Below are 25,343 nucleotides of genomic sequence, written 5' to 3'. Positions count from 1 at the left end.
GCTCTTGAAAGAGCTACCCAATCAGTCCCACTTCCTCACTCTTTCTCCAGATCCTTAAATAATAATAATAATAAATTGGTCACTTCAATCCACGACTGTTTGTGGGACATTGCTGTGCGCAATTGGCTGCTGCATTTTGCCCACAAAGTATTCAGTCAATTCAATTTACAGTATATTCTAGGAAGCACTTTGAGACATCTCAAAGGTGTGATGAGGCGTTATATCAAATGCAAGGATTATTGTTATTATTTTATTATTTTTTCTTTTTCAAGTACCTAGCCAATTCCCTTTTGAAAGTTGTTATTGAATCTGTTGCCACCAGCCTTTCAGGCAGTGCATTCCAGTATAGGTTTACTGTTCTCTAATTATACATTCTCTATATACAACCTACCATATAACCAAAAGTAAGAGAGTAGATGGGAGCAGAATGTTTTCTGTGACAAATGTGCTCTATGTGTGAAAAAGAGTTGTGTTAAACAGTATGTGGATCAAGCAGGAGGATGGGATTACATCAAGTGATTTATGTGGAGAAAACAGCAGTGTGGACTTGATGGGATGAATGCCTGGTTTCTGCACTGTAAACATTTATGAATCTATAAATTAATAATAATAATAATAATCCTTGCATTTGATATAGCGCTTTTCACGTCAGGAGGACGTCCCAAAGCGCTTCACAGAACACACTGTAAAGTGAATTGACTGTATATTTGAGGGCGAACGCGGCAGCCAATTGCGCACAGCAATGTCCCACAAACAGTCGTAGATTGAAAATGACCAATTTATTATTGTTTTTGGTTTTGGAGGGATTATTATTAGGCTCTGTGTGGAGTAAGGAAACTTGCCCAAGGTTTCGCCCTCTGCCTGGAATTGAACTCAGGTCTCTCACTTGCAAAGCGAGTGCTCTAACCACTGAGCTACAGGACTCCACGATTACCATATATAAGCCAATAAATTAACAGTGTCTCATTACTGTATTCAGATTTCAAAATGTGTTTATCGATTCTCCTTCCCCCACCAAACCTACGTCATTAAATAGTGACCTGTGACTTGTGAGCTGCAAAGATATAATTGTCTCAAGCATCCTTTCTGGTACGATTTAAAACTGTTCAAAGTCTTTTTCAGAGTACTTTAGCCATGACCTTTGTTCAAACACTCAGAAAAAGAGAGATGTGCCTGATTTTATGTACAACCTATTTGTTTCTACTGAACAGAGCTATTCCTCGAACTGCGGTTCTGATTATTGGAAACATGCAGGGCATCATTTGTGCTAGGATGATGTTGAAGACCTTTGGAGAAATTCATCCCATGGGAAATGCTTTGTAATCTGGGGTCCGCAAGCCTTGGCACTTGCTAACCTGTAGAATTACGTAAGCAGGCTGCATCCTTCCAGGGAGGGTGTGCTCATTCCATTCAAGACACAGAGACATATCCATGACATACATACGTGAAACTCTCAGTCTGGTTTGGATTTTCTTACACTTGGTGATGGGTTTCAGACGCCCGGCTCAACAACAACAAAATATTCTTTTTGGTCTTGTCTGTTTTATTGAAGAGGGTTAATTGTCTCACCGAGACAATGTTCCACATCACACAAAAACATGTCGTTCAGCAGACGTTGGAACTAAACCAACAATCAAAACTAGTCGGTGGCTGCTAAAGTTGAAAGTGGAAGATGTCAAAGTGATGAAATAGGAGATGCCGTCTGAGGATGAGGTTAGGGAGAGTTTTACTCTACATCTGGCCCATGTTATACCTAGCCTGGACATGCTTGATTTTGACAAGCGGTGCCAAAGGTGGAAAGTGTTACATTTCCCAGAATTGACATCTAAAAACATTCACTAAATTTACAGGTTAGCAAACTGTGTGTGTGTTCAGTTGTCTGACACTGTTACACATTGCACCCATACCTTAGTTACGATGGAGATGGATAGACCCTATTCCAATGCCCTTTGAATAACGTTTTGAAAAAAAATGTCTGTGGCATTCACCCCTGAAAGGTAAAACAAAACAAAGTAGCATGAATGATGAGGCAGAAATTGAGCTTTAAGCTATCTGTGTCAAAAAAGAACGTGAACTTCCTTTCACTGTCTCTTTCCAGTTAGCTGCCGGCAAAGGGAAGATTAAGCAGTTCTCCTGAATGGGTGTTATAGAAAGAAGCAGAGTAAAAAGATTACAGAAGTATTAAATGGTTTATAAAGAAAAATAGATCAATATTTGTCATTGATTCATTGTATGACAACGAGTGTTAGTGCTCTATCTCACTCGGGCACCTTGTATGGTATTTCTCTCCCAGGGGCTAACGTTAGGCTGATATTTACTGTTGTGGCAATATAACATTTCTTGCGCTTATGTTTATATTTTGCCCACAAAATATACAGTCTGTTAACTTTACACTCCATTGAAACAAACGTGGAAAACGAGGTACTGTACTTGTTTACTATTATATATTAGTCGTACAAAATTGGCATATACAAAATTGCCTGTAACTCATACTTCACACAAGTCATATTAAAAGGTTATGGTCCCGACTGTTAGGACTCATATGACTTTGACTGTAATAGTGGCTTCATGGAGTAGTTTTAGCAAAAGAACAATCTCAGAGAGAAGTGGCAGCCAGTTCAAGAATGAAAGCAGTAGCAACATGGAGAAACAGGACACAATGTGATGAAAAGGGTCATAAGATAGATCTGACTATTCTGAATCGATCAGCAATGTTTCAAACATATATATTTACACATTTTACATATTTTTAAAAAAAGTAAATATCTGGCGATTTAACTCAAATACATGGGTTCTCAAAGGTCTTGAAGTGATGTCTTCAGTAATAAGCACAGTCTGTGCCTCTCTGTTACCTTGTGATCCCTGGTGATAGCAACGTGATTGGATTAGTTATTTATGGCAACTAGTTATAATAATCCTTGCATTTTTCACTTCTGGAGGCTGTTTCCTAGAGAATAAATAACAATAATAATCCTTGCATTTAATATAGTGGTGCCTTATCACATTGTTGAGACGTCACAGGATACATTGTAAAGAGTATTGACTGTGTATTTGTGGGCGAAACACAGCAACCAATTGCACAATTTTTTTTGAGGGATTATTAGCCCCGGAAAGCAATTCGTCAATCGACAACCAACTGGGTTCCTACATACTGCTAGCTAAACTGTTTTTTGTGGTAAGGAAACTTCCCTAAGTTTTCGCCCTGGCCGGGTATTGAACCCGGGTCCTCTCGCTTGCGAGGCGAGCTCGCTAACCACTGCGGTACAGGACTCCACAATGGTTGATGGTGTTTCAGAGTCACTGTGATTAGCCAAACTCCTGGAGCAAAATGGGCTGCTGTAAATGCAGTCCTCTATCTTTGCTGGCAGTTGCAGAGTTGATGCTAGTAATTACAAAGAATACTCTGGTCTATTTGCTTTTTTTAATGTTCCTGTCCTGCTGCTAGTTGACAGATTTAAATATGTTAATCCATTTGAGAGATGATCAGACCAGCAGAGCAGGAAGTGCAAACCATCTTTGTGTTTCACAATTATTTTTATTGGCCTGATTGATTGCCATTGAGCTACATTCTAGAGACTGGACAACAGCCAAGACCAGAATCCAGATACAAACAGTCTGGCAAAAATATTGCCAGCCTCAACATTTGATATTATCAACTCTTCTTCCCTCCTCCAAGGCTTGCCATAGACACAACTGTAGTCTCGCCTAACCCTCCAATGCAGAGCTGAGAGAGTGCTGAGTTGATGGATTCTCGTGAAAGAGATGTTAAATCGAGGTCTTGTCTGCCTGTTCAGATGGATACTGAACATCCTATGATGCTGTTCGAAACTAGAGAAGAGGTTTTCCCAGTGTCCTGACTAACAATCCCCCCAGATAAAATTGATTATTCACTTCATAGCTGTTCATGGGATGTTGCTGAGTGCAAATTTGCTGCCATATTTGGCTATAAATACAGTGACTACACTTCACAGTAAATCCAGTGAAGCACTATGTGATTGGTTTAATGACGTGATAAGGCATTATGTCAAATGAAAGGATTATTAACATTAATATTAATGCAACATTGTTTGAAAGGTTAGCTACTAAAACAGAATCAGTATTGGTGCTATGGGTATTAATTTTTAAAAAACACCATATGAAATCACCGTATTTTTGATCTTGCAGTTTGAATGATGCGAATTATAAAAATAACAACAAAAATAAATTACATTTGCCATAGTGCCTTTCACGTCGGGAGGACGTATACAAGATAAGCACTTCTTATTGCTGACAATTTACAAATTCCGGCTCATGTGTCCCAATATATCCGTTTTTCTGTCAGAAACAGGCAACGCTGAAATCTCTGCAGTTTCTCTCACCAAGCCAAGTCAAGGCACAAATTGGAAAAGTTTTGTGATTCTATTTGAAGCAGGAGTTAATGTGGCTACAGACAATTTTCATGATTTAACAAAAGCCTCGGAAACTTGAGCACACAGGAGATAAGAGAGAAGAACACTTACATTTGCTTGAGATGGTGGCCACACAGATCTGTGCCATGTAAGAGTTCCTTAAAATGGCTTCATGCTGCTGCTGCTCCAGTAAACGCTATCTTACACATCTAATCTTCTTCTGCTCTTTACTTAACCACTATCTAGGAAACACCGAGCTTGTACTCAGTCACTGTAAACAACTGGAAAAAGCTTCAAATTATCATCTCTCAGTCATTTCTGATTTCTCTTATTTCCCTTGTGCGAAATAAGCTGTTTATTGGTCCCTCTCTTTGGAAGCTTCTAAGACACTAGATTTCTGTTATCTTAGGCTGAACCATTGTCTTAAAATTTAAGATCAGGCAGATATTTGTAAAAGAGACTTAAATTCTGTGTTAATTTTGAAGCCAAATTTCTGCAGTTCTTTTTCAGTACCTATGGTATCCAGAATTGACCATGTGGGAACTGTGGGATTTCCCCTTCTGTTGCCACTGCATGGTGTAAGCCAACTGTGTGTATATTCACTGGACACAGCAGTTAGATTGTATAATCTTAATTTACCCTTCAAATCATCTCTTTCATTGCCAATAATCCACATTACACTTTGAATGCCAGAAGGCCTAAAATATTTCGCCCACAAAACACACTTTACAATTTAGTCCGTGAAGCGCTTTGAGACGTTCCACCAACATGATAAGGTGTGATATAAACGGCAAAGAATGTTATTATTATTATAAATTGAGGAAGGGCCATTTGGTCCATCAAGCCCTCGCCTTTCACAGGTCATAGCAAACGTACTCCATTGTGAATTCCCTCTATCTGCACAGATACTCTCTGATCCATCAAAGGTGATTACACTAATATTCTTCCAACCCCACAGATTTGGGGAAATTGTGGGGAAACTGTGCTAAAGATGTTTTAGCAGTGTTCATCAATACCATATGCAGTTTAGTCAGTAACTACAATACTGAAGTTGACTTACTTTAACATTACATTTCCTCAGCCACACTGCATTTTAGAGATAACATTAATAGGATTCATGAAGAACAAAGAGGGAAAAATCACTATAGTCCCCAGATAATATGTCACTTATAAATGGAATTTAGATTCTGTACGACCAGTGATAGGAAGCTAAAGTAGCTTGCAAAAGGATTAAAGACGTATTATAGAGTTATTTTGTATGATGCTTATTTCAGAAAATCGTTCCTTTACATTTGGACATTTAATCAATGTTGAAAGAATAAAATGTGAATATCTTCTATGGATGAAAGTGAGGAAGATTTGTTTGAAACACACTGATATTCTGAAGGAGTCAGTGCTGGTACATTTATTTTTAGTTGAAGCTTGAATCACTCGCTGTTAATGGAGGAATGATTCATACAGGTCGCATGAGAAGCTTTTCACCCACAAAAAAATACAGTCAATTCACTTTAAAGTATATTCTGTGAAGTGCATTGAGACGTCTCGAAGATGTGATATGGCGCTATATCAAATGCAAGGATTATTATTATTATAAATGATAATTTGATGAAGTGCAGTTAAGATTTCAGTTTGTGTGCGCAAATGGTAATTCTAACCGTCTTGAGCAATTTAATATCACGAAGCAATGTGATAATACGTAGGCACAGTAGGCACATCAGCAAAGAAACATAGGAACAGGACTAGGCCATTCAGCCCCTCAAGCCTGTTCCGTCATTCTGTTAGGTCATGGCTGATCTGTAACTCAATTCCAAAGGGTCATGCAAACAGCTTAGCTTCAACCTTCACTAGTTGTCATGGACGAGATCAAGAACTCATTAGGAATAATGATTTGTAGGCACTTGTGTCTCTATGAATTGCCTATGGTCAATTGCAACCTTATTACATCAGACACACAGGTCCATGCAATGTACTCGCTTTCTTTTTATGACTCATTGCAATATTTCTGTCTTTTTTTTGTCTGGCTTCCAATTTATGTTACTTGTTTACAAACATCCACAGTATAATTACAATGAAGTTTCATAAGGTCACAAGACAAGTTTAGATCAACAGGGTCTTTCAGACCATTGGATTTCATTTTTCCACAATTATAATCCGATCTTCTTCCCAGTGCAGCATAAAGCTAACACTAAATAAGGTTGATTAATACAATACTTCCTGGTAACTTGTTCCAGCTGGTGATTAACCTCAGAGTAATGAAATCTGAAAACTTCCTTCAACAACCTTGAACTTATGATCCATGTCCTGCTGCCTTGACGTATTTGAAAATATTGTTCTGAGTTTAATTTCTTTGTTCCCATTTAATAATAATTATTATTTAATATATTAAATACCTCAATAAAGTCCTCCGTGAAGCAACTCTTTTCAAGCTTGAAGAGGTCCAGCCTAATCTAGTCATTCATCATAGCTCAACCCATCAGAACAGTGAAACTATTCAAATATCCCTGTAGAATCACAAGATTAACCAGCATAATCTTTTCGTGCCTTCTGTAACTCAGAATAGATTTATCCCATAACTATTTACTCCATCTGCTCAAGAGTATGCTTAATAAAGCACATCAGCAATTGGCAAAGCAAAATTTATAATAGAAATTTATCAGAGATGCTTAAGCATGTCATGGCATTCGTTTGGTTTCCATCTCAAAATAGCCTAATTGCAAATCAAATCATTCACGATTTCCAACATTCAGTACAATAATGTGCGCCTCTATTGCCAAATATAAAATGAATTAAGAAAACAATCAGAATTTAGCAATTTATTTTTCATCAACACTAACGTTCAAATAAAATAATATGTGATCATCCTGTCAACATGGTTTAAGTTTGGTGCAAGAATTCTGTTGAAGCCTCCATCTGTTATGTGAGAAATGATTGATCTACCTGATACTATACAGAGACTCTATTGCTTGTTTTTAAGGAACTGAATACAACAACAACAAGAAGATTTCATTTATAGAGCGCCTTTCACGTCCCAAAGCGCTGGACAGTTGGGTCGGGACCCGAGCAAGGGGGAAATGGTCAGGGTGAGGGGAGGGAAGGGAGGGAGCGAGGAGGGGTAGAGAGTCAAGAGGGGAGCTGAAGGCAACACATATTTACGTTCATTCTTTTCAAGTTTGATGCCATTTGTTGATGATATGTATTGGGTCTCATGCAAACAAGATTCACAATGCTGGTTTTCTGCTCTTCTTAAAAAGAACTGGCTTCCAAGTTAAAGTTGAACATAAGAACTTTCCTCAATTCTAGTCACACAAGCTAAGACAAGGTGAAAGTTTGGGCCTAAAATGTTTGGCTTTGTTGCAGAAGTTTATTTGAGTTTAATGGAATTAATTTCAAGTAATTACTAAGCCATGATCTGTTGTATGAATTGTACCAGATTGTAATTAGCACTTTCATTTCAGCACCACACATATTAAGTTACATTGGTATTGAAGGCCTACCTCTTTATTGGATGTTTAATATGATAAGAGTGCAAGTTCTGTCTTGCTCATACTGCTGCAAGCAATCTGGCATTTTGATACTTCTCAGAATAACTGTGAGTTGAAGAACAAGGAGAGGCTGTACTATCTAAACAGCTCCACCAGATTATTTGTAGCTTTATTAAAGAGCATGTGATATTTTAACTAGCATTAAAGCTTGAATGAACATTTAGGACAGGCCATTGCTGAATGGAGCTGGAATGGATTTCCACCGACTGCAGGATATTGTGAGAATCAATGTGTTGCAGAAGTTACCTCAAACTGGTCTCACAGACTAGGATTATTTGCAAATTGTGCTGCTTACCTTGACATTGTACTGCGCTTTCTCTGGCAATTTGCCATGAAAACCACAGTCTAAACAAGGCATTTTACACCCTATTACCCAGTGAATAGAACAAATGTTTTCTAAATCTAAAAGTTGAGGTGTTTGACAGTAACAGGACTCTCCTGTCTCACTGAATAATGTGCTTCTAAAATAATGCAAATGACTGATCACAGGGCTCATATAAGTTTCATTTTAATCACTGTCTGCATCACAAAGCATCAGTTTAAAAGACTTTTTGATGCCGTTACCTGAGGAAATGCATATGGAAACCTATAGTTTTGGCAGAGGTGCAAAGCAGCCACTGATATCTCCTGCACAACACACACAACAGCTTCAGTGTTCTTCCTAAGAACTAAACAAGTAATGTTCCTATGGTGTATCACAGATAAGGAGATGTGTTATCTAAATCCCCTGTAAAGTATTGGCAGCTCAATTGCATACTTTTCATGCTGGGACAGAACGGCAGACAGAAATGTATGCTGCTAATCAAAGATTTCAAAGAATAAAAAATATTTCAGGATTTATTTTACATGATGAAGCAAGTTACAACAGCAAAGTAATGGTAAATACACAAGGAGCTACTGTTTGTACATTTGTTCCGTTTGTAATACTTTACTCTAGTCACCAGTTAGTTTTAAGACGTTTTAAGAAAGAAAAAATAGGAGAAGTCTACGATTAAACTATATTAGGGTCAATAGCCTTAGCTGAAAAAAAACTTCTTTAAATCCATTATGTGGTTTCTGAAATTTAAGAAGTGAATACTCCTCATAGTGCATTGGGTACTTTTCGATGAATTAAATGGAAAGAGCAAACAATATTGTTTGAAATCAATCATCATTTATCATTAAATAGAAATCTAGACGGAAAGGAATCCATAATAATGTTCAAAAACCTTTTTGCTTGAAACTGTTTGGCAACTACCAGTAAAACCATTAACAGATCAAGCATGTTGAGATCAATATCTTGATAGAGTGTGTCACTACTAACCCATTTATGCTTCCCAAGATGAACGTCTCATTATTGATTGTACAACATGTTGTGCAAATAGCCATTAGATGACGGACAAATTAATGTTAAAAAGTAGTGATTAAATGAATAAAGCAAACATTTTTGTTTTCAAACAAAGCATCGATCACATTTATCAGCAAGGTCCTTTAGAGATTTGCCATGGTCTAAACATGTGGGAACGGTCTAAATGGCTGATGGCCTCTTTCTGTTCCTATGTTTCATGATAAATCAACAGCAAAACTAAAGGTCCAATTCATCTACGTGATGCTTGAGTAGATTCAGGTTTGGGCTGGACATTTTTGAAACTTTATTGTATTCAAGTTCAGAGTCTCCAATCACTTTAAGGCATTTATACCCAGTGAAGTTAACATTTCTGATGGGTTGTAAAATAATTTTGTTCCATGCTGACTAATATGATCTCATGCAATGCGCTGGTTTAAAAAGATGTGGGGAGAATTCATACCCGAGTCTAGATTTACTGTATTTATGTAGCGTTTTAGACGTCAAGAACTTGGCTAATTGTTGAATTCAGTTTCAACTTTGACTCTGTTTTTCCGAATTTCTTAAAAGAACTTTTAGAATCCTGGGTGCAAAATTAAGGCTGTATTTAAGATTTTGCCACATTCTGGGCACTGTAGAATGCTACACAGAGTAATAATAATAATAATAACCCTTGCATTTGATATAGCGCTTTATCATGTCATTGAGACGTCTCAAAGTGCTTCACAGAATATATTATAAAGTGGAGTGATTGTGTATTTAAACCGGCAGCTGATTGCTCGTTTCACTAAATTTAGATTCAAGAGGAATTTCTCCCTCACAGTTGATGATTTCAATTTTGTTAAACCATTAAAATGAACTCCTCTTTCAGGAGAGCCACCAGTCATTTATTTACCTAAAAATAGTTCTGGGGAGGGCGAAGAAATTAAATGAAAAGTCTTATTTGCTTAGGAATCACATCTTTTCCACAGAGGTGTTACCAGCCTAATGGCATCTGGATTGTCCGGACAGATGTGGAATACTAATGGACATTGTGGTATCTGTCAGATAGGATCAGGGTCTATCTATGGCAACTGTGAAGAAAGTTGTCGTCAGAAGCTAAGGCAGTCTCTGTTTACTGCTTTGTTTACTAGTATTCACTCTGATGCTACTTTTTTAAAATCTAGGTTTTAACATATTGCACATGTTTGCTTAGCTACTGATCTTGGTTAACATCTTATTGATCGCCTGCTTGACGTGGGTGGTGGAGCTTCTCCGCCTGGTTTTGCCTTGAATCATTTTCCTCCGACGCACCTCCCTGCACAGCTCGTAGAAAGATTCATTGATGTTCCCTTCTCCGGTGCACGCTGAGCACTCGTAAAAAGCGCAGGCCATCTCCGTGGCCAGCTTCTCTCCTTCCTCTACGGTCACCTGCCTGGAATGGTCCAGGTCAGCTTTGTTCCCCATAAGAATCAATGTCACGTTTTTCGGCTTTTTGATTTCATCCAGAGCGTTCTTAAGGGACACCAGCTCCTCGAAGCTGACTCGGTCGGTGATGTCGTACACCAGGACAAAGCCGTCTCCCCATCGCATGTGGCTTTCCCTCTGAATTGCATCCTCCTGAAACACAACCCCATCTCAAAAACATTAACGTGTATATTCATGGCACTCACAGGAGTCCAATTCACTGTTCATCTATCGAGGTAAACACACAATAAAGCAGCCAGTAAAGTTAACAGACTTGTAGATGTGCTTACATAATGAAATCCTTTAATAAACACAGTCCACTAAGGCCAGGAACTTGCAAACGAAGTGTATGTCCCTGGTCCGATCAAGGTGGTCCAACTGGTGGCCCCCGGGCCACATGCGGCCCATGGGTCAAATTCATCTGCTCCACCCCTCCCACCACCTCTCTCCCTCCATTTTATCTGGCCCACCCATGCTCCCTCCATAACACGTAAATGTTGTTATGTTTCTGGAGGGGAAATACAAAAATATTGCTTATGTGGCCGAAGGATGTTTCTCAAATAGGGCATCCGGCCCTCAGCAGCCAAAGGTTGAACACCTCCCCACCCCCCAAACCCCGCATTATACCACAGAATAGTGGGGAAATCTCAAATTCATTCTTAATTTGGAAGCCGCCTTTTCACAATTCTTATAAAAAAAAGTCCAATTTAATATCGAATATAAGAATTGTCCACAAATCTGTAAAATCTTTAACTTTCAGACAAAATGGCCTTACAGGCTATGACTTGGAGAAATTTCAGGCCCCACATTGCTCTCAATGGTGGACCATATCACAGGCTCCAAACTCTGTAAAACAGAGAAAGCGATGCCTTGGGGATCTTTCAGAAAGCAAAAAGGGAAAGTAATCAGAAAATATCAAAATAACTTATAGAAGGAAACTGTAGCCAGAGGTTAAGGCCCCACAGGGAAGCCAATAAAGAGGAGTGTTAATGGATCTAGCAGAAAGTAGTCATTGCACAAATGTACATCGCTGCTATTTTGCATGCAATAAAACACTCAGGAAATGCCTGAAATGTACAATTATTCATCCTGGGTTTTGGGTTTTTATAACATTTGAAAGTGCGCATTCCAAGCTCTGGGTGTTCTGCCACTCAAAATAAAAATGTTTGAACGAATGTTTTACTGTCAAAAAATGTAGTTTATTAATTTTCAAAATCCCAGTCGAAAGCAATCGTCACTGCATTAAAATGGGAAATCATCAGGGAGGTATTGAATGGTCACGTGGATACATGTTTATAGTGGGGTTAGCTCTGGGCAATGGTTCAGTATAATTCAGTATAGTTCAAGCATAATTCAGTGAAGATAATAATAATAATCTTTGCATTTGATACAGCACCTTATCACGTCTACAAGACGTCTCAAAGCGCTTTTCAGGACATACTGTAAAATGGATTAACTACATTTTGTGGGCGAAACGTGGCAGCCAATTGTACACAGCAGTGTCCCACAAACAGCCGTGGATTAAATTTTTTTTAAGGGATTATTACCTGGGGAAATCGATCCGCCAACCGACTAAAAAAACAAGTTCCTACTTACTGCTCGATAAAAAAGAGTAAGGAAACTTACCTAAAGTTTCGCCCTCCCGGGAATCGAACCCGGTCCTCTGGCTTGTGAGGTGAGTGCTCTAACCAATATGCTTGAATGCTGGAGGAGCATTGTCTACTTAGAGATGTCGTCTTTCAGATGAGATGATAAACCAAGCTCTCGTCTGCTTGATCAGATGAACGTTAAGGAGTCCCATGACACTATTCGGAAAGTGAAGAGAGCTTTTCCGAGTGTCCAGGCCAATAAGTCTCCAAATAAAATTGATCATTTATCCCATGGCTGTTTTGCGGACCTTACTGTGCACAAACTGTGCAGTCACTACATTTTACAGTAAATCCTGCGAAGCTCTTTGAGACGTTTTGACAATGTGTTTCGGGTGGTATATCAAATACAAGAATTATTATGAACAATGTGCATTGTTTGACATCTCATCTGAGGGACAGCATCTGTAGAGTGCGTTTAAACTCCCAACATGGAGCTTGAACCCGCACCCTTCTGATTCAGAGGCGAGTGTGCTACCAACTGAGTCAGGCTGAAAGGCACAATGATCTGATCATCATGTAGAAAGCCTGGATGTAAATAATGATGTTGACTCACCTGCCCGGCTGTGTCTAATAGTTCCATAGTAACTGCCTCATCGTCAATCGTAGCTTGGTGCCGATATGTAGATTCTGAGAATTTCAAAAGACAAATCTCTGATTATTGAGGCTGTATTTTGGGTTTTAGAGAAGTTCCCCTTTTAATACATATATCTTTGAATGCATATATTTTAATGCATATATTTAAAATCTATATATATATTTTTTAAAAAATAATAATTTGGTCACTCAATCCACGACTGTTTGTGGGACACTGCTGTGCGCAATTGGCTGCCGGGTGTCACCCACAAAAATACATCGTCAATTCACTTTACAGTATATTCTGTGAAGTGCTTTGAGACGTCTCAATGATGTGATAAGGCGCTGTAATTGCAAAGGCAAGGATTAGTATTGTTCTCAACAAATTACATTTAAAAATGTTCAACATATGAAGAAGTTTTTTGAGCAGGCTCACGGGGAGAAATTCATAGATCCAGATTTACTCCATTTTGAGAGCATTTCAGAGAGAATCCTGAATTTGGCAAATTGTGGAAATTAATCTTAACTTTGAAGTCGTTTTTCTGTCATTTTTAAATAGCTCACAGAAAATTAGCTTCAAAATTACCCTTCACCCAACCAGCCTGTATTGAAAAAATTGCTCATGGGGGTCAGGTGTTTAGGAGTTTTAAAATGAAATTCATTTTTTGAAAGCTTTTAAAGCTTTTATCGAGACAGTTCTTATTAAATAAAAGTTAACGTAGCAAAATCCCCGCAGAACCAAGTGGGCTATTCTGGGCTCTGCAATCTTGGTAACAAATTCATTCATCAACCCCCACTCCACCGATACCATTTAAACAGACAGGGTTTTTGGTGTGTTCTGTCATCAGCTGTCCACATTCAGTAGCAGAATTGTCATCTTCGCACAGATATCCAATATTTCCACGGTGCTAATCTATGCGAATCTAAGATTGCCGAGCAGAACAAATTAAATCCATACATCATCTTGTTGAAGCGTTTGCCCTTTTTCGGTTTAATTTAGACTGTCTCATTGACCAGAGTCGTTCAATCATTTATTGCAGGCTCCTGAATCCTGCCTGCTTCCCATGTGCTTTACTCCACTTGTGCTACCTAATGTTATCTGCACTATGGTGCTATGCTGTAAATACTGTCCAGCCGAAAAATTAAAAAGTATTTTATGACGCTGTGTTGTTTGTACGACCTTCACAATGCAGTTTTATTACCCAGTTTATTGTTGCAAGAGAATAACAAAGCTGGCTGCCAAATCAATAAAAATATCTGAATTCTAACATTCTCATAAACTTCATGGTGGACGACATATAAACGTGAAAGTGCAAGACAAATGCTTCAGAACAAGTAAATGCAATTATATTTCAATTTGACTGCTGGTGTGTTTTCCAAATGATTTGCTTAAGAAGTTTGAAGCGTGCAGTCTTTTAAAAATATATATTTATAGCTAAGCGAAGAGGAGGGGTGGGGGTGGCGGGGGGCTGTCAAGAAAGTAATGGGATTCAAGAATGATTATTAATGTTCAACAACAACTTGAAATTATATTCCCTTCACACAGGAGACCTGCTCCAAGTCAGTAACAGTAATAAACACTCTTTTTTGTATATATTCAGAGGCCTTTGACATAGTGCCCATCCAACGTGGAGGGAGAATTTTTGGGCCTTGGCAAGGTATCATTAAATAGGTTTGGGTTCATAAATAAGGTGATGGGCAGATACAGGGCACTCAAACACAAGGACTAGGTAAATACCAAAAAATAAGTAAGACTTTTTATTTATATAAGCACCCTTCAAGGTGAGTAACATCCCAGAGTGCTTGACAGTGGCGGAGTCTGACCCCGAGCCAGGGGAAGAGGGAGGTGATCGTAAGCACGATCACTAAGTAAGGTCTTTAGACAAGACTTGAGAGTGGGGAGAGAGGGGGCAAGGTGGAGGGATTGAGGGAGAGAGTTCCAGAGCTTGAACTAAACTTGGGCAAAGGGCAAGTAAATGGGACTGAAAGGATTGCTCTTAAAAGAGACAGCACAAACACAAGGAGCTGAATGGTCTCCTTCTGTGCTGTACATTTCTATGGCTCTAAATTTCTAACAAGGCTCCAAAACTTGTGGAGTCCTGTGGCTCAGTGGTTAGAGCACTCGCCTCGCAAGCGAGAGACCTGGGTTCGATTCCTGGCAGGGCAAAACCTTGGGCAAGTTTGCTTACTCCACAACGCCTGATAATAATCCCTCTGGAGAAAAAAATAATAAATTGTTCACTTCAATCCACGACTGTTTGTGGGACATTGCTGTGCACAATTGGCCGCCGCATTTCGCCCACAAACATACAGTCAAATTCACTTTACAGTATATCCTGTGAAGCGCTTTGAGACGTCTAGACATGAAAAGCGCTATATCAAATGCAAGGATTATTATTATTATTATTAAAACCAGGTGGCTGCACGCTAGGTTGCTCGTGAAAGTGGTCACATCTATAAGCAGGAGTGGTAGTTATGAATTATAAAATAGCAACTGTTAGGATTGATATGAAGAGGATAGAGATAACTCTGGGGTCAATAGACCTGCGAGCCTGACTTTCGGTACAATATTAGAAGAATATTGAAGAATGGGCCTGATAAATCCAATAGAGCTTTACAAGGAAATGACAGATCAGGTGATTGAGGGCTTATTATATACAGTATCCTCAATTTAGCGAGGCCTTTGACATAGTGCAGTGTTAAGAGTACAATTGGGTGTTAACGATGGCGCTGCATTAGTTTGGAAGGAGATGGCAAGCAGACTGACTCAGAGGTCAATGTTATTGCTGCTATTATTTACAATTTCTATGTATAAATAACTCGACTGTGGGGACAGAAAGTAGGTTTATTTAATTTGTTGACTCAACCAAATTGAGTGAGATTGCCAAACAACCAGAACAGGGAACATGCAGGCAAAACACAAAGGGATTTGAATAGATTAAGTAAGAGGGGTGATGACATCTAGTTGTTGTTTAAGTGCTCCGAGACATTTCCCCACGTGAAGGGTGCTATATAAATGCGTGTTGTTGTTCCTGTAACTCAAGTAAAGACTGAGCGAAACTGCACTTGGGAATAAGCAGAGAATGTTGGGAAGAAAACAAGCTGGAACATCAAATCTTGGATCTAGGCCCCTTCAGAAAGCCAAAGCTGTTCACCTCCCCCAGTTGTATGTTCCTATTTATATAATTACATGTTGCAGACCACATAATTTGCTCACTACCATGTCTGTCTTGGTTACAGACCCTGTATCACTCACTGTGCACACTAACCCAGTGACCCATTAGAGGGTTTGCAAATGCAACAGAAATAATTCACTTCGAAATGACCCGGAGATAGACAGAACATAAAATAGAAAGCCTGCCATGTTTCCTCTCGATTTTTCGAGCCCCGTTTTAAACCATAATTAATCAGAACAGCTCCTTTAAATCTGTTTGTTTTCAATTGAATTCTTGGCCCGAGAGATTATAATTGATTTTAATCAAGTCCAGATTCATCCTCCTCTTCCCCACTCACGCAATTTCATTTCACAACTGATTTCAGAATTTTTTGAAAGAAAGCAGCTTTCTTGCCAAAAGAAAAATTAATCCTGGTTTGCAATATGAAACACCCGGGTGCAAACCTTAGAGAATATGCCACAGATTTACTGAACGTGAACAAAAGCTTAAAAGAAACCTCTTTCTCAAAACCAGTTTCCAAACGAACGCAATCCCAACCAATTGGTTCCGTAATGGCTTTGGAATGGAATGCAAAACAATCTGAGGGGTCGGGGTTGCAAAAACTGGATTAATAAACTCTTTGCCTTCTTTCACTGCTGAATGAGGGAAGACATTGCCTAGTCAGTAGAGCCTTTGGGCCTGCAGACGTATACCTTGCAGGTTTGACTATGGATCTGCAATGAGTCACCCGACAAAGCACTGTAAGCTCCATCTCTCTAAATTTCCCTCTGTCTTATTGCCTTGTTTTCATCCTAACTTTATAATCAGAATTGCAGCTGCCTCCACACTACTCGGTTTCCTATTATAATCAACCTTTCCAAATTACGTTCTAACTGATCCATCCAATTTAATAAGAAAGTATGCAGGACTTTTGTGCTGTGCATTGAAATGATTTCAATGTTATCAAAGTGATTGTAAAATAAGAGTGCCTCTGCTAACTGAATGCTCTCTATATATTCTCTTTACCAAGTGACACTGAGCCAAACAGACATTTGAATGACATCCCAACAGCAGTTGAAGTTAAAAGGTGATTAAGAAAAATATACAGTTACTCACCCAGTGTGGGATCATATTCCCAGATGAATCTCTTGGTCAGAAACCTTACCACAATAGCTGCGGGGAAAAGGGGGTAAAGAAACAAATTAAATTCTTGGTTCTGCTTGCGTGACAGACAAAATAGAAATTGCGCAATCTTCAATAAAGTACGCCCAAGTCATCCTCAAACATTGCTTGTAAAATTATAATAATAATAATCCATGCATTTGGAGTCCTGTAGATCAGTGGTTAGAGCACTCGCCTCATAAGCGAGAGACCTGGGTTAACATTCATGGCTGGGCGAAACCTTGGGCAAGTTTCCTTACTTTACTGATAATAATCCCTCAAGAAAACAAAAAAAATTAATAAATTGGTCACTTCAATCTACGACTGTTTGTGGGACACTGCTGTGCGCAATTGGCTGCCACGTTTCACCCACAAAATATACAGTCAATTCACTTTACAGTATATTCTGTGAAGTGTTTTGAGACGTCTAGAAGATGTGAAAAGCGCTACATCAAATGCAAGGATTATTATTATTATATTATTTGATATAACCCTTCATCATGTCGTTGACACGTCTCAAAACGCTTCACAGAATATCGTAATGTGAATTGACTGTATACTTTGTGGGCGAAACACAGCAGCCAATTGAACACAGCAGTGTCCCACGAACAGTCGTGGATTGAATGACCGAATTATTGTTATTTTATTCGTTTATTTTGATTATTACCCCTGGAAAGCGATCCGCCAATTGACAGGGCAAAGGAGGGATGAGGAGCATAATGTGAGCAATAGCCTTCATCTTGTATTACTACTTCAATGAAACCTTCAGCTGGTCTAGCTGTAAATAATGAATCAGTTTTAGTCCCAAACTTGTCAAGTATTAGCCAACTCGCCAAGAACCAAGGTCCTTAGAGGTTACCTTTGTTTCTAAAAACAGAATGTATGATTACACGAAGCTTGAAAATATTATTCAGTCCCAGCTGAACTGAAATAAGGTTTGTTTTTCTGTGCTTATTAGAGATTATTTGGGTTTACTACAGTTCACTTCCTTGTAGCCACTTACACACACGGCATTTGTCATTAAGATCCAGTTTGACAGCAGCTAAGAGGAGGGCAAGATAGAATTGAGAAAAATATAGATTTTTTAAAAAAATAAAATAATTCCATTTTAACTATAGTTTAACTAATATTAGGGGCAAACCTAACAACCAACATAGGACACTATTTCCAGACATTGTGCACCTGCTATCCCTTAGGCAAAGGACATTGTACAACTCAAATACGCAATAAGGAGGACATTATTAGTAACAGTTGGGAACATAATACTTAATACGACTTACGCGAAGTCTGAGTTGCAGGCAAGCCGCGTAAGTCGTACAAAATCCGATTTAATCGATAATCACCATTGCCCATGGGTCATTCAATGCAGCTGGTAAGTGTGCCCACAGTGACGGGTCAATATTACATTTCACGCCATTCAATGCAGCCGGTAAATGCGGGAATGATGGAGGATAGCGCAACGGCATTACGAGTTAGGAGGTGATTAATACAAGAAGTGCAAAGAAATCTAAGTGTTATTTTTATAGGAAACTGAATAGGACTCGGGTGAATGTACAACTTAGGCAATTATACATGCAAGCTTTGCTGTATTCTCTTTCAGATGCGCATACAGTTTTCACGATGCATTTGCATTTCTTGTAGAATACAACACATAACAATAACCTTTGCATTTGATGCAGCACCTTGAACATTCAAACGTTGCAAAACTTCACAGGCAATTGCTCTCAACTAGTGTCTGTATTTATATTTACTTGCAACCTAAATGCAAACATTTAAAAAAACATTTAAGCACATAGTTTATTTTATCAATCTTCTGAGGAGAAGCTGCAGATAAATGTATTAATTTTGAGGCAAAATATCAGAGCTCAACTGAGAATAGATCTCAACCCAAAACATACACACAAACAACAAATAAAATAACGTGTGTATAATTAATAGAATAATTATACACACGCTATGAGAGGCAGGTGTAAGCAAGTTAAGAAGACATCTTTTATAACAATCCTAAAATAATCCTTTCACGTCGGGATGACATCTCGAAGCACTTCACAGGATATACTGTAGTGACTGTGTATTTTGTAGATGAAGGCATGAGAATTATTGTCCAGACATAGCAACGTTTCTGACAGTTACCTATTATTGTCTTCATCGGTTCCATGTAAACGAGTTGACCAGATGACAACAGCACAATAGCAGGATTTATCATAACACTCGTTATGTTGTGTTTGTTCATTTTACCTGATGATTCTCATTTATCTGAATCTTGCATCTGTCTTGTCCTTCAAGACCTATCTCAAGACCCTCCTCTTCGATCGCGCCTTCGGTCACCCTCCTACCCCTCCGCTCCCCGCCCTCCACCCCTCCTGATCCCAACCACCAGCTCGGATCCAAATCCTTGCGACCTCCTCTGAAGCGCTATACAAATGTAATTTGTTATCGTTGTTGGTGGTGTTACTAATTTAGTTGCATTCAAAGCAACAAAGGTTAGTGTTTCAACTAAAACTACAACAAAGGGGTGGCACTTTTTTTTAATGTGCTTTATCTACAGAACAACGCTGCTTAATAATTACTGTCTCAGTAAAACTTGAGGTGTCCTTGTTCTCCTAGCGTCAGAGGCAGATTCCGGAGTAAGCCATGATGATTAATAACCGTTTATTAGCTTCAATTGCCTTTAACTTTCGTGACAAATACAATTTAATGTGGCGCAATAGCACAGCAAGGTTTCCACCCTGAAAGGACAGAGTGGTGCTATTAGTTTCTTTATTTTTAAATCAGGGTAAATAGCTGGTCTCTCGCGCACCTCCAATCCAACTCATCTCCCCTGCTTCTGAAGCAGTTTGAGTGGCAGAACCGCAAGTGAGAGTTACTGTGCCTTGGCAAATCTAGAAATGGATTCAGACTGTAGGACCGTAGCAATGTCTACCTTCATTATGTTTAGCCCAATTGCATTCAAAAACAGTAAGAATAATGTGACAGAGCGAGTCGTTTCCTAACTGGCTGAGGTTAAAAATATAATCACAATATTAACTATAATACAGGTCGCATAAAGCACCTATACAAATACAATGTGCCTTGGTACACAACTTCCTTCCCTGCCTAGGCAATATAATTATAACTAAGCAATGGTCTGGAGGTGTACTTCAAATCGAAATCCTTCAGCAATCTGTAGATAATTATATTTAGCAAGAAAATGAAAATACTTCCATGCTACCTACAGTCAAAATACAAAAAATTTTTCTGGTAACTCACAACGCAAGAAGCTATTACATACACAAACAGTTAATAGTTAACAGTGCACAACAGTTGCACGATCGGCACGACAGACTTAATTGACCCGATGTTGGAAGGTAACCAAATGGGAAGCCAGATAAGACGTCTTCATCATTTGCAAGCAGTATTTTTTTTAACACACCAGGGTTGGTGCATTAATAATTAGTTCACTGGGTTACTTGACTCAATGGTAAGAATGCTTTAAACTGTGGACACAACAAATAATTTATTGATAACATAAGAAAACAATCAATAAAACCAAACCAATCAATAAGAACCGCTGTGACACAAAATGTCCACTTATGTTTACAGGATATGAGGACGTCATGGAAACTATTTCTTAAGTTGCTAAACAAAGCTTGTTTGTGGTAACCATATGTTGATAGATTTCATGTTTCGAGCAAGAACCAGATGTGAGGAAGTTCCTCAAAACAAAACACGAACAGCACATAAACAAGCCGGGATTTCCCAAAATGAGCAATTAAGGATTCCATCCATTCGGCAAAGGCATGGACATTAATGGCTTTGGGTAGCTATAGCCTGAGGAGGTTAAGCTTCTAATATCTTGGATTTGTAATTTTCTCTCCAGAATCATTTCATCGACAACCCCTGGATCATATACCTTTGCAACTTTTATAACGACGTTTCAAAGGCTGATGTCTTCAGTCGGTCACCCAACAAAAGTGAAATGGGTTTTAAAGAAAATGTGTGTTTCCAACCTATAGAATTGAAGCTTCAAGGTAAAGATTATAATTAAGTCTTCAACTGGTCTCAACCTACATTTAGTTTGGAACTGTCTCCCAATCGTCATAGGCTATAGCCAGTATTTTTGCTTGGCAGTCATAATTGTTTTTTTTTCTTTGACTTGTGAAGTTCCACATGTGTGGGATTGTATATACAAGAAACATCGCAAACTGGGATGGTTTTTAACTCTTAAAAGGACACGTCTAAAAAGCTTGTAGAACAGTTATGGCCAAACTTTTTGGTCGGCCAACCAGATACATTTGTCTTGATTGAATATTTTAGGATTAATTTACCACACTATAAATATTGTTACTCATTAGCTATTGGAAACAAAATATTGATTCAACACAGACTTAACTAGACTGGTGCGAATGTTTGGCGAGCTACTTCTTGACGTCATCATGGGTCACGTTTGGCCCGTGGGTTGATCACCACGACTGTAGAGGCATGATCAATAGTGATGTTTAAGCGAGATGTAGATAGATTAATAGATTATTAGTTTGAGCTAGTTAGTTGGCCACCTAGTTATAGCCTGCAAAACCATTTTGTCTTCACATTTAAGATTGCATAAAGTTGTGGAAACTTCTTAGAACCAGTCTCCATTTGGAAGCCATTTTTCTGCAATTCTTAGAAGAAACAGTTTTCAAATTAAGGTTAAATTGAAGAATTGTGCCCTAAATTTGTGTGACTTAAAATTTTAACAGTCAAAATGATAAAGGGTAAGGCCATCTGGAATTTCAACCCAGCGCTTGGGATGTCCTCCTGACATGAAAGCCGCTATACAAATGTAATTGGTTGTTGTTGTTGAATCTATATTTGCTGATGATACTAAGTTAGGGAGTACAGCAATCTGTGTCAAACACACATAGTGTAGTGGGTATAAAGTCAATGAATAGGCATCAGAATAGAGAAACACAAAGTATTGTACTATGTGAGTTAAAATAAAGAAAGAAAACAGACCTTATATGATAGGATACTTTAAAGCGTGGAGAGAAGCAGAAAGAACAAGGAATATAGAAACATAGGTTGAATTACAAGCAGACAAGCCCATAAAAGAGTAAATGTCATCCTAATTTTTTGTACGGAGGGTCATTCAAGAGCAAGAAGGCAATATGAATTTATAAAACACACCAGTTTGGCCACAGATGGAATATTGCATTCAGTTCTGGGCACCCGATCATAGAAATAACATCACAACCAGCAGAAGATCACTAGAATTATACAAGAATGAGAGGTTAGACTGTAGTTAAGTGGAGAGCATAAAATGTTCAGAACTTAAAAAGAGATTGATCTGTAATGTTTTTCCAGAGAAAGAGGGAGCTATATGTTCCTTTGTATCAATTGTACATTCACCTCCTGATTTTCTTTTAACATTCTGGTACCACTGGAGTAGAAAACCGCAGTAATTAATCAATAAGCATGACTCATTCAAGTTCCAACATTTACATAACTGAATACAAATAGAAAATGTAAGCTATTTGAGAGACTGACACCTTCAATCAATTTCCTTCAGCAAAAATACTGTGCTAAATATTCAACAGGTACAACTTGTGTTAACCTTTGCATAGAAATATATTTTGTGATAAATGTTTTTTCATATGAATTGCCCTTTATCAAATTCCTTGTAGCCTATAATATGGAAGAGGAACATTTAATCATGCCTTCCTTTTGGGTTGACTCACCACATTAAGCTTATTAGCATAATAAAACACAATATTTGGTTCCGGTAATATTATATGTGTTAAGTATCGCGATGTATCAGAGGATCAATAGCAAGCCAAAATAATCCTGCCACTGTATAAATCATTGGTGAGACCACACTTAGAGTACTATGTACAGTTGGGGCAAGTTCACGCTGGAAAAGAGAAGATTGAGAGGTGACATGATTGGTGTCTTTAAGATTCTATAGAGGCAAAACAATATAGATCATGACAGGCTGTTACAACTTGCCCAGTATAGTAAACCTAGAGGACACGGCCTGCGATTTAAGGGAGTAAATTCAGAACGACTCTAGGCAAACACTATTTCAGTGAGCGAGTAGTGAACCTGTGGAACAGACTCCCTGGGGAGACGGTTGAAGCAGGAAGTGTTGATTCTTTCAAACACAGATTAGATAGTTTCCTTTTAGAAAATAACATTATGGGATATAGTACATAGGTAGTTCGGGACATATCTGCATGCGAAGGCCAGGAAGGTGGAAGGCAAACTATATGGACCTTGATTTTTTTTGTCTAGTATTTTTTATGTTCTTATCAATGTTACTATGTTATTATGTTCTTCATTACTAGTGAGAAAAAATATTTTCTCTTGTCATCACCCAGCATCAGCATCCACCATTTCCAGATGAGATTCAGCTAAGTATAGAGAAAAAGATCTCTCTAATAATAATTATTATTCTTGCATTAGATAAAGCTCCTCATCACATCGTCGAGACATCCCAATGCGCTCCACTGCAAAGAAAGTGGAGTAACTATGTATTTTGTGGGGGAAACGCGGCAACTAGTACCGCACAGCAATGTCCCACAAACAGCCACGGAGTGAGTGAACAACTATATCCAGGGGATTTGGTAGCCAGGATACCTGTATAACAACAACTTACATTTATACAGTGCCCCTCACGCAAGGTAGAATCCCAGAGCGCTTATAATCATGCTTGAATTTGATATAATATGTCATCATACTAACTTGTGTCTCCTCCTAACCTCAAAAATATCCCGTTTCCATTGTACCACCCATAACATTTGCATTTCTCTTATCAGTCATCCTTGTAGTCTCTGAGTGGGTCGGTCAACCGGTCAACCAATGTCAGTCTGTGCTGAACTATGGGTAGTTTTGTCCTGGGACTTACATCAACTGGGAAATAAACTGAGACCGCCAAGTCCCTTTCACGTGGGCTTATCCCAGCCAACAAAAAGAAGAGACTTTGATGGCAGTGGTGCTCAGTGTCTGGAGAAGAAAAGATAGTCTCTTAATCTATTTGCCAGCCAATCTCTCAAACAGCTATGGATTTCGGAGCCAACTGAAGACAAAGCCTGTGCAACTCAAAAAAAAATGGGCCTAATGGGCTTCTGAATGAGCTGAACATCTGGCCAAAGCATAACAACAGCATATACATTACAGTAACTGGTAGTAAACTTTGCAATTTACAAATTATTTAGTCTGTGTGTATGTACTGTACACCGAGCGCCTTAGGACATTCTCCCGACGTGAAAAGCGTTATAGAAATGTAATTTTGTATTCTATTCTAATAATAATCCTTACATTATATGCACAAATGTACAACTATTATACATTAAATCGCATAAGTTATATCAATTGGGGCCATACATTTAATATGACTTACGCAAAGTACGAGTTATGTCAAACTTGCATAACTTATAGGAAATTCAACAGGACTCGGGCAGGTGTATGACCTAGGAAATTATATGATTTACACAGATCAAACTTATGCAAGTCTTACTGTATGCACACACACACACACACGCGTGTGACATAAAAAAATCTACTGGAATTTCAGAGTTGCTCCTGTTTTTAGTGTGGCATCTTGATTTTTTGCAGGATGTTTCTGCTTATTATCTTAGATCTTTAGTTGTCCAGTTGGTATGCATTCAAGGTGAATATCTGGGCATCAATTACATCAAAGACAGAATGAAGATAGTACAGTTATTATTATTTACAACAATATTTGTATTGAGTCGAAGCCACATTACTAAAATTAAATGTCTTGGGGCAGAACAACCTGCCCATAATAATTACTTTTGAATACAGTGACATTTTCAAAGCAAATGGTTGGGATTCAACCAAACCCAGCCTGGATCTGAATTTGCCGATGAAACAGTACAGAATTTTACATATCCATTTATCTTTGCATATATTGCATTGCAAATCAGGCGATCGATCACGTTGCGGTTTGTTACCATTGCCCTTAACAGTTGAATTCCTCATGTAGACTTTGTCTTTTTTGTTAAACAAATTGACATGTATTCGAATCACCAATTGAGTTCTTCTCAACATTCTCCCTTTGAGATGTCTAGAGGACGTGATAAGGCGTTAGATCAAATGCAAGGATTATTATTATTATATTATTATTG

At 38.5% G+C, this 25,343-nt stretch overlaps 1 protein-coding gene across 3 annotated transcripts in view; it reads right to left on the bottom strand.

Moving 5' to 3' along the window:
* Window positions 1–8,754: 8,754 nt before the first annotated feature.
* rerg (RAS-like, estrogen-regulated, growth inhibitor) overlaps window positions 8,755–25,343 on the bottom strand; it is a 28,859-nt gene continuing 12,270 nt past the window's right edge. For all 3 annotated transcript variants that reach the window (XM_007904142.2, XM_007904143.2, XM_007904145.2), the window contains exons 3-5: window positions 17,194–17,250; window positions 12,903–12,976; window positions 8,755–10,853 (exon numbers count right to left, since the gene is read on the bottom strand). In XM_007904142.2, coding sequence (XP_007902333.1) covers window positions 10,446–10,853; window positions 12,903–12,976; window positions 17,194–17,250 — 539 coding nt within the window. In that variant the 3' untranslated portion in view covers window positions 8,755–10,445. The remainder of the gene's footprint in view (window positions 10,854–12,902; window positions 12,977–17,193; window positions 17,251–25,343) is intronic.

Source organism: Callorhinchus milii, unplaced genomic scaffold (assembly GCF_018977255.1).
Source record: "Callorhinchus milii isolate IMCB2004 unplaced genomic scaffold, IMCB_Cmil_1.0 Scaffold5, whole genome shotgun sequence".
Lineage (NCBI taxonomy): Eukaryota > Metazoa > Chordata > Chondrichthyes > Chimaeriformes > Callorhinchidae > Callorhinchus > Callorhinchus milii.
This window is presented reverse-complemented; position numbering and strand designations above follow the sequence as displayed.